This window comes from Saccostrea echinata, unplaced genomic scaffold (assembly GCF_033153115.1).
Source record: "Saccostrea echinata isolate AGI-Se365-2 ecotype Australia unplaced genomic scaffold, CSIRO_AGI_Sech_v1 ptg000024l, whole genome shotgun sequence".
Classification (NCBI taxonomy): Eukaryota; Metazoa; Mollusca; class Bivalvia; order Ostreida; family Ostreidae; genus Saccostrea; species Saccostrea echinata.
In genome coordinates this window covers 2,819,117-2,829,893 of record NW_026889773.1, presented here as the reverse complement: position 1 = coordinate 2,829,893, position 10,777 = coordinate 2,819,117, and the positions used below count along the sequence as shown (strand labels likewise).

Sequence of the window (10,777 nt, the reverse complement as noted above, 5' to 3'; positions counted from 1 at the left end):
AAACATTATTTGATTTTGTCACCTATGAAATGAATCTCGAACTGCCCCCCCCCCCCCCCGTTGCCCTAGATGTGTTGAAAAAGCAGGACACAAGACTTTATGATAGTTGATTACGTGAGAATTCGTAAAAAATGGATGCTCAACGTTTCCAAAATATTCATTTTCTTTATCAATAGAATTTTTTTTTGGATTATTTTGTCCTTTTTATGCACCTTTTGCATTAACTAAGGCTATATATTGTATATTATAGAGGAAAAGTGCACGTAAAATTAAAAACAAATAAAAAAATATCAGGATTTTGCTTGACAATGATTGGTTCTTGGTTAAATTTACCTCTAAATCATTAAAATCTTTCCATCTTCTTTTAATATGTATATCAAAATCCCCGATTCATTTTAACATTAAAAAAAAAACCAAACTTTAACACGTTTGGACTCGTCCTGGGATTAATTCAAGTTCTCTCAAAGACATATCTCTTGTAACATGTCAGTAACACATATATTACATATATCATATATATTAAATATATCATTTTACTTACTCTAGAGATAAATGTAATATTGAATTCCTTCCATGGGATATGAAGACCAGATTTTGGACACCAATGTATATGACTGAAAATTTTCAGTTCTATAAATAATAATTACAACAAAGTTTAAATGCATCAAATAGAGATCATTGACAATGGGGCACAATAAAGACTAAGGTAGATAAACGCTCTACACAGTAGTGTTAAATATGTAACCTAACCGGAACGGGATTGCTTTATTCTTTTTTAAATGATGCATCTATTTTTCGCCACTTTAAACCATTGGTGTTAGGTCATTTCTATTTAAACCAATGTAAACAAAAGAATATCTTTTTCTTGTATACATATGTTAGTATTGTCTTTGAAACATTTTTATGTCTATATTTAGTAAACCCATTTCTGTAATTTTGACGTCAATCACCCAAAGCATAATTTGTTTAATGAAATCTTACTTCGGAATAACACGAAGATATCAACCAATTTTTATTGTCTGGAACATTTAGCAGAGAATAGTACTAAACAAACAGACAAAATGATCATTACGAAATGAAGGTTTTGAAGGCATATTTTTGCAGGAATTCTCTATTGAGATTGTTATTCCGTTCTCAATCTTTATCTGACATTTATTACAGAGCATTTTTTCTCAAATATGTAACAATATCTCTTAAATTATCACAAATACAGCACCATTTTTGTTGTACATATAACGTGGGACACAAAAATTGTTGCACGTTCCATTTACCCTGCTACACGTACTTGGATCCGCCACATGGGATATTTCATCACTAACATTCACATCATTCAATTCTGTTACATCCACCACAACAGAAATCAAGTATCCAGACTTTGTTGTATACAATTTTATACGTTCCATAGCTTGACAATCACATATGGCAGCTGGACAGTACTCACTGATTTCATGTGCACATCTTTGATATCCGATTCTTCTTTTATGTAAATTTCTCCAATGACTGATTAACATTTCCGTTTATAAATCATTTTACAGACAACATCGTTAACCAATAGAGTCTAAAAAACAATATCAAAAGATATCAATAAAATTTTTAGAAATTTTTAGAAATTGATACAAATTGAAAATTTAATTTAGGATATGTGTATTTAAAACATGTTTTTTTTAATCATATTAATCATTACTAAGTATCCAGATAAGTATTTACTATTATCAAGTAATAAATATTTATGATCATAAACTTTAATATAATCATATGCAAAAATCATTATACATGTCCTCGTTAATTTAGAAATGACAGTCAGTATTCAGTATGGCGATATATAACTTTCATAAAATTTAGTAAAGGTAAATAATTTAAATTGACATATTTATTTACCATGACTAAATGCTCATCAACAAGTTCCCGTATGACCTTTGTAGGAAGTGCTTTAGACCCCTCTGTTGGTCTCGATATCGTGATCAGCTGATTATTAGACCACGTATGTACCTCCTGTGAATTAACAATACACACATATCAGCTTAACGTTCACTTAATTATATAGGGACCTGTCAAAGCAAAGTTCGCCCAGTACAGAGGGATTTAAACGAGCAACACACCACAAGAGTTTTAGAGACGAAGGAGCTTCAGAAATTTAATTATCAAGAAATATGTTTGCTTGCAGACCTGATATTATTATATTGCTATGAATCACGGGCATCCCATTTTTTTTTATTTTAACAAGTAAACAATTATGATGGTTTTAACCGTTACGCAAGGTCTATATCAAATAAAAACTAACAACAGTGCTATTATTCATAGTCCACCTATAAACGTGTAATCATGGACAATTAAATACTTTAATAAAATCTTATTTAGGTTGATGTGTTGAATTATTACATTAGCTTAGCTTTATAGAATTCATAATAGAATTTACTGAGTGCACAGAATTTAAAATCATGCAAATCTTTATTCAATGTGAGATGTTTTATTAAATTACAAAAAATCGATTGATAGAGATCGTCATTAATGTATGAAAATATAAATATGTTTGAGGAAACGGCAAATAGAGCACACTCATACTTAAAGATTGGAATATACAATAACTAATATAATTTACAGGAATTTCATGTCTTTCTTAGAATTACACTCATATTCACTTCTGGTACGATTGCTCCAAATATATTAACATGTAGTTGCTGTCTTAAAAATGATTGCACCAAATAATTAGAAAAGGTTGTTCAACCGCCTGAAAAAGAAAAAAAGAAAACGTTGTACCTTCATGGGATTATGCATTAAGTCTGTGATATGGATCTCTGTTCCCAGGTGAGCCTTGTGGTCTGTGTTTTTGGGGCCTTTATTTTGTATCCGTAACTGTCCATCCTCTACAGATATCACCATTGTAATACACAGACAGGCCGCCTGGGCAAGCTTGCGTAAGATGAAATTCACACCTGATCATAATAGAATAAAATAAATGTAAGGGCAAGATCTAAGTGAAGTAAATGTAAACAAATGGCAATATCTAAAATAAATTTTTAAAAAATGCCGCATTTATTGTTTTTTAGATTTACACAAGAACGGGTTATCTAATTCCCTTTTTCTATCTCTCTCTTTTTCTCTCTTCAAAAACATCTAAGAACTTTTAGATTTCATAACTTATAAATTCTTAGATATATGAAACAATAGAAAATAAGATTAAAAGTAAAATGATTACAGTAAAATTTGTTTTAGGAAATATATTTTCCTTACCGCATTCTTTCAGGTATCCATCTAGGTTCTCATCCCTGTGAAATGACCAGACACCGGCGATTGTTTCCTCTATCTCCGTCACGTCCATCACGTCAAATGAAGAGAACTCTAGTTCTCTGCCCTTGATTCAAGTCACTGCCGCTAGGAAATAGATCGTTGAGACAGTGAAATAAATAGTGCACTGTTACGATTTATGTGTAAATGTTCGCTCAAGTGTAAAATATAGGAATCTCGCCATAAGACTCGTCATACAGTTGGCGTCAGCCTATTCTACGTAATCCCAGTGACTCATTTAAAATCTCTCTTTGTGTGTAATGGAAAATAATGAAATCTGCTGTTCGGAGAAAGGAGCAGTTTGTGGATAAGAATATAATTTATTTCACTACATCTGTTTTCATGACTTGAAAGATAAGAGGTTTCAATGTGTTCAATGTACATTAGTTTAAATTATAACACAACAACAAACAAGGCATTGAGTACTGTACCCTGAGATTCACTGGTAGTTCCTTGTCGATTAGAAATTAATCCAAATTTTCATTAACTTAAAATTAGTTTATGAAGTTATACATATCAACTGATATTAAATTAATTAAACATCAGAAATACAAAATATTTAAACTTTATAAAATATCCCATCTTCATTCTTAGAAGAAACAAAATGAAAGCAATAAAATTACATATATTTAAATGATTTCCCGAGACATGATTAAAGAAAGACCTACATTTCATGAAGTCTCAAAATGTATTCATATTAATTTTCTCCAAGAATGTTACAGAAAAAAATATAAATTGGGTAAAATTTTGTCCATGATCAATTCCTGAAATGTGAAGATTATTAAAAATAATCATGCTAAAAATTGATATTAAGCAAAGTGAATAAAGAGCAAAGCAAACATGTGCAAACCCGACGTAAGCTCTATGTATTGATCGGAGTACTTCGTAGTTAAATAGTCTGAAAACAAATGGAATGAACACGTCAGACAAATTAAAATAAGACCCAATGATAGGTTGTATTTACAAACAAAATTATTATAATGACCGTAGAATTTTCGAAAAGATGACTTTAAATGGGATTTTGAAATCCTCTTAACATCAAATTATTTTTCAGTAGCTTGCCTCGTATTCAGAGCATTGCCTTATCGAATCAAAAAAGAGACATAAATCTATATGCAGGTATGCTGGAATATTGCTACATAAATAAGGGAAGTTAAAGATGGAAAAACTGAAGACATCTCGATTGTCATACAGTGTAGTATACAATCTTGTTTAATATCATTATTGTGCAAATTCTATAATCAATAAAGTGAGTGAGTGACGTTGCCTGCAAGCATATCTTTTCGTTGGGACCTACTTGACTGTTTCATACCATGTGCAAGGAAATTGTCTGTATATTATTTTTGACTAAATATAAATCAGTTGACCTTATTAACACCTCTGGTGTTTTCAAGGATCCTTGGTATTACAATGTTTAAATGATTTATTCTGATTTATTAGATTGATGGCTTGTTATCTTTCTCTTTTTTTATTTTGTTGAAATTTTACCAAACGTTTTCATACTGAAAATTCAGCATTAAGCTGAGGAAATATATATTTACTTTATATTTACTTACATATATTTACTTTTTTAAATTGTTAAGTCTAAGTCTAGAGGGTTAAATAAGTAAATTTGAAATTTTAAGTCAACTTGAACGATGTCCTAATTATAAGACAACCTTAAAGTTTGGTAAATATAAGACAAAATAAATTGGCATAATTTGTTGCACAAAAAAAAAAAAAAAACAAAAAAAAAAAAAAAAAAAACAAACAAACAAACAAAAAAAAAAAACGTATATATAACGTGTAAAAATATGTGAAATGGAGAATTATAAAGCATCAACTGCCCCCCCCCCCTTTTTTTTTTTTTACATAATTAGTATCTAATACTTGAATTTTGTCACAAGTTTTAGATATTCATGTATACTTCAATACTTCCTGTTTGTTTCCTTCTATAATTAAAATATTTATTTAACATGATCACTTTTATCATTGGAAATATCAGGAAGCAAAAATACCCATCTGTAATGAAAATGCTTGTTTTAGTGATACATGTATTTATTTTTCTCAACATTAATGCAATCCAATCTTCTACAACCTCAGATCCAAACCTTTGCAGGTGAGCTTATATTTTTATTTGTCAATAATTGAATTTGGGTTGTAATGCACCATTTGATTGGATAGAAAAGTCTGTCCATATCGTATTTCCCGTGTTGCCTAACTCACGATGACTTACGTCAAGAACGTATTCTCTTTAAGATACATTTCAAATTTGTACAATTTTAGGACTTTTTTTTAAAAGAAAAGTCGATTTATGATTTAAACATTGATAGAAAATTAAATTACAAGGAATAAATTTAATAGCTAGCCAAGTTACTTGTATAACTCTGACTGTAAAAGTATACGCTTTTTAAAATAAATCGCTTAGCGGTTTATAAAACTGAAACTGTACAAACTAGTTATACAGTATAAGTCGGGTAGTTATTAAATTTATTCCTTCATAAAAAGAAATTTTTAGTTACATTTTATTATGTAATTCCTGTGCATCATTTGTTTTCCAGGCCTGGCGTTTGTTGTGTGAATTACTTTTTACGAGATGGCCAGTGTATCGGTAAATTTTCTGTGTTTTAATTAAGCCTGTTTTGTTCTGTTTATAAAGTATATCAAACACTTCCTAGCTCTTCTAACTGGTAATGTTACAGCATGTGATGTTGGTACTTTTGGCGAGAACTGTAGTCAGGATTGTCCAGATGGCTTCCATGGCAGGTTTTGTCTGGGTCGGTGTCCGACAGAATGCAAGCTGGAGTGTCACAAGAAATCGGGGTTATGTCTAGGTAGCTGTTACATATACAGCTTGGTATTTTCTGCTTGAAAGATCATACACACACCTAGCTTTCATAATATTTAAAACGTAATGATTATGTTAGAAAGATTTCAAAATAGGATGCAGAAAAGTTTACCACTGATATAATATAAGCCGGACTTTAATAGGTACCGAACACTGTTGTTGTTTTTGTAGTATTAATACGAAAAATCTTTAATTTCTTTTACTAGTGAACATGCATCTTAACATTTTTATTTTTGAAAATTCAAATGAAGAAATATGATTTATTTTGATCAGAAGGTGTGAACGAGGAAAACACGTCCAAGTTTCCAACTATAAAACAGATACAAATGTATAACATGTAAGTCACTGTGACGAAGCTTAATTAGTAATTACGAATGTTGATCAAAATCATCAATTTTTCTTTTTCTTCTCTAATTCCCTCTGCAAAAGAGAGGAAGAGGTTTTAAAATCTTTAGAAAGTAATAATTATAATTTGAACCTTAATCATAGAATCCTTACAAAATGGCAAATAATTACAAAGATAGGGAAAAAACTATCACATAGTTATTAAAACTTGTAAAGAATTAAGATTCTCAGTCTGAAATTTTGATGCAGAGAAGACATATAACAGATATATGTCTTTCTTTTTGACAGCGATGACGTAGATAAGAAATTGAGCAATATAACAAGTTTTATTATGGGACTTCTAGCATCACATATAGTAGTTGTTATTGCAGTTCTTCTGTTAGTTGTTGTTACCAGGTACGTATATACGCTGCTTTTAATTCAAGATATCTATTCTCAAATTAAAATTACGATGGATCAAATGGGTACTGTAATATTATCAACGAGACACAAGTATTTTAATATTAATCAGATACATTTTATCTTATCCAATGTATAAGACACAATTTTTTTTTTTACAATTTATATTTTTAAAATTTGGTATGTTAATTATGTCAAAGTTTATTACTTTGCAACAACAATAATTTTACATGTTATATGTAAACAATCAAGATCTTTATATGTACAGTGTTATCAAGATCTTGATATGTACAGTGTTATGAGAATCACAACGTGCATATGAGCTTTTGTACAGATCACATTATAAGTGTTTAAGTGTCTTGATATAACGAAATATAGACATGAATTAGTAGAGTTAGTAATTAATAACTATAGATAACAAAGAAATAGATATATTCAGTCTATATACATCTTGATAAAATTTGTATTAAGCAAATTTTGATATTTTTGATATGATTGTTCTAGCTATACAACATTCCTCTCCAGGAAATACAACAGACAACCATTTCAGAGAGGTACTCGTATTATCAGTACATTGGGTCAGGAGTTTGTTAATTCTTCGAATTTAACATTCATTTTCTTATGAATATAATACTTATACTTTCTTATGAATGCTTAAACAGTATGTTATTAATTGCAGATTATCAGGCTGTGTACCAGTCAGACCATGCTGTCGTTTCCCAGAAAGCGAAATCATCAACATATACTGGCCTTAAATTACAGACACAGTCAGATTATTTGACCCCTTCTGCTGACCCGTATTTGACCCCTATGCCCCCAGTAACTGATCGCAGTGGACAATATACCGAAGTCTTGTGATGTAATAGCGTAAATGTCAAATTGAAAAGAAATCATGAATCAAAAATAGTATATGTAGAATCTTATTTCTAATGTACGATATAGAATAAGAAAAAGTGCTCGTCAGTTTGGAAGATTTTAAATAATTAAATCTGCATTTATTAATACACTTTTATGTTAAGCAAATAACTAACAAGTAATTTTATATTTACAGCACTTTTGTTGATAAAACAAAACTTGATATTTTTATCAAAGGATGAAATGCTTTTAAAAAATATTACCCAAGCTCATTCCCTTTTCTGTGATTAAAATATCCAAAGCTGAAAGAACAACAAATGTATAGTAGACAGGTGACAGGCTATATTATACACTTGTCACCTCTCTCTTCTCTCTCTCTTTCTTTCTCTCTCTCACTCACACTCTCTTACTTGATAGTAGGGAACACAGGAACACATGCAACATTAACAAAATAAAAAAAAGGTAGGAAGCGGCATTTTTTTCATTGTATCAAGTTCATAATTTCTGGGCCTATATTAAATAATTGATGTAAAGTCATTTCGTTTAAAGTAAGTTTTAAAATATATATCTTCTGAACGAAGATTTTTGTAAACATTATTTTTATAATAAGAATTGATATAAACAAATTTCCTGGTTCTATAGTGTTTTATAATTTCTTTCTGAGAACGTATTGCATATGCCCCATTAAAAAAAATGGTTGTGTGATTAGTTATTTCATCTAATGATGAAAAGAGAATGAATAAAAATAGTTAAGTAAACTATTCATTCACAAGACATTATGATTATTTGTAAACGTTTGAAAGATGAAAAATAAAGGAATTTTTTATTTTTTTAATGATTTCTTGTCTGAGTCACTGGTTTTATCGCTTGCTGGAAAAAAGCTTTACTTGCAAATTTATTTTGTTAGAAATATTCTGATTGTACACACAAGTACTCTGATGATATTAAAAAGACGCTTGAGTATCTGATTGACTGTATCTATGTAGTTTTTTGAGACCAGGTCTGTTGGAATACTCATGGGTACCAATTGCTCCCGCTGTTAGCAAACCTATTTTTTTTATTCATATGAAGCAGAATTTATTCAAAATGACATTTATTATTAAATTATATGCTTACTGACGTCTTTCATGATAATTATTAGGCCATTATTTACAAACTGAATTGTCGACGGATTTTTTTCTGTTATTTCCCGATCATGACAAGGAGCACACGGCGGATGTGACCGGTCTGTAGGGAATGCTCACTCCTCCATCCAAAGATAGGCTGAGTTTCAAACATGGTCATTATAACGACCATAGAGTTGGCGAAAAGCTGACTTTAAACAGAAATCCTTGTAGCATCAACTTATTGTTGATCAATTGTTATTCAATCAGTAGCTTTCCTCAGTTTAAAAATTGATCGTGTTCAGAGCATGCTAATGCGTGTCGAATATGTTGGGAGACATAAGCAACGTATGCGGTTGATGCTGGAATTTTGCGACATAAATAAGGGAAGGTGACTATTGAAAAGCTGAAGTCATCACGTTTGTCATACGGTTTAGTTATTTAGTGGCTATTATCATCAATAGTCTGCCATTATTAACTTTTGAAACGTAATGGACATTTCTAAATGTACAATTGAATGCTTCAGCAGATTTCTTCATCTCGTGAAGAAGTATCTGAAAAAAATCTGCTTCATAAGAATATAAAAACAGGTCAGCTAATAAAATACCACAGTTAGTGCTGATCGCAATTCCTACGGATTGTTGGAAGACCTTCCAACACGCTCTTCAAAGACAAGATATATATTGTCAATGAGGAACTAACCATGTTTTAAAGTATTCAGTTCTTGTAAATAGAATCAGAGTGCTTTTGAACATTTATTTTGTAGATTACAAGTCACAGAACATGGTATTTTAAGAGTTCCATATTTACTGAGTAAGCAGTTTTCTTTGATGTCAAAAGCCTTCGCTTTAATTTTTCATGAGGAATATTTGTAAAAGCTAAGAAAAGTCATATGTTTTGATGCTATTGATGTTTTAAGAAGTTTAGAGATTTTAAATTTTCCAAAAGTTCTTTAAGGTGTATTAGAATCTACATTTGATTAACACCTCTTCAATATTTTGTAGATTCTTCAAAAAAGAAGTGTTTAATACTTGACTATGTTTTATGTGTATTTTTAGTTCGTATTTCATGAGCATGAGGACAAACACTATCTCAAATTAATTCCTGCCTGTAAGTATAGTGTTTCCTAGTAGGGATAACATCTATACAGTTTTCACAAATGGAATTTATGTTATCTATTGCAATTCTTAGCACCGACCCTTCATTGACTACTATGGATCCTAATTACTGCGGGTATGTTATATTCTTCAGAACATAACTCTTGTATAAATTGACTGTATTTCATATGTATTTTAGAAGAGAAATTGTATTATCTTTACTCAGAAAAATAAACCTGGACTAATGCAAACGTAATTTTATTTTTAGAGCCTGTGTATTTTGACAAATCATCAAATACAATGCGGATTGCAAAAATACTAATATAGACAGTATGCTCATATAAGTAAAAAAAAGTACTTTTTTGAAGATTTATCTCAAGTTTAAAAGTTTTTTTTTTAGGAAGAATTTTACGAAAATTCCATATCATCGATATTCTAGTTTTATACTTTGATTCACTATGAAATTCTTAACTGTTGAACTTGATAAGGATATTTTAAAAAGATTTATATTAACAGCTTTGATGTTTCTCAAACTCCAAATCATAGATTATTATTCTAGAAATAAAAATCAATATCATCTTTTATATTAATGTATTGCGTTTAATTATTTGTTTGTTTATTGTTTAACGTCCCTCTCGAGATTTTTTCATTCATATGGAGACGCCACCACTTGCCGGGGGAGGGCTGCAAATTTAGACCATTACTCGGCACTCAGGACAATTTAGCAGTGAGGGATCTTTTTCGTGCCAGCACCTACTTCGTCATGAGACCTAGGGTTTATACGTTCTCATCCGGAGGACCGATCTTCACGTCCCACAGTGGGATTCGAACCCGCAACGTAAGGATCAACCCCTTACACCGCGACT

At 30.5% G+C, this 10,777-nt stretch overlaps 1 protein-coding gene across 1 annotated transcript; it reads right to left on the bottom strand.

The window, feature by feature from the left end:
- Positions 1 to 1,041: 1,041 nt before the first annotated feature.
- On the bottom strand, positions 1,042 to 3,365 carry LOC133191817 (fatty acid-binding protein, heart-like). The gene is made up of 4 exons (XM_061327548.1): positions 3,232 to 3,365; positions 2,758 to 2,933; positions 1,879 to 1,992; positions 1,042 to 1,558 (listed from the first exon to the last, which is right to left on the bottom strand). The coding sequence occupies exons 1-4, from the start codon at positions 3,317 to 3,319 to the stop codon at positions 1,505 to 1,507; spliced, it is 432 nt and encodes a 143-aa protein (XP_061183532.1). The 5' UTR covers positions 3,320 to 3,365; the 3' UTR covers positions 1,042 to 1,504.
- Between the last annotated feature and the right edge of the window lie 7,412 nt (positions 3,366 to 10,777).

Bases quoted from the DNA above. Each gene is read 5' to 3' on its own strand.
- LOC133191817 (XM_061327548.1), bottom strand. From the start codon at position 3,319: ATGGACGTGACGGAGATAGAGGAAACAATCGCCGGTGTCTGGTCATTT. The intron at 1,993-2,757 runs GTACAACGTTTT...GTTAATTCACAG, and splicing joins TAATGCATAATCCCATGAAG to GAGGTACATACGTGGTCTAA. The intron at 1,559-1,878 runs GTAAATAAATAT...ATTGTTTTTTAG, and splicing joins TTGATGAGCATTTAGTCATG to ACTCTATTGGTTAACGATGT.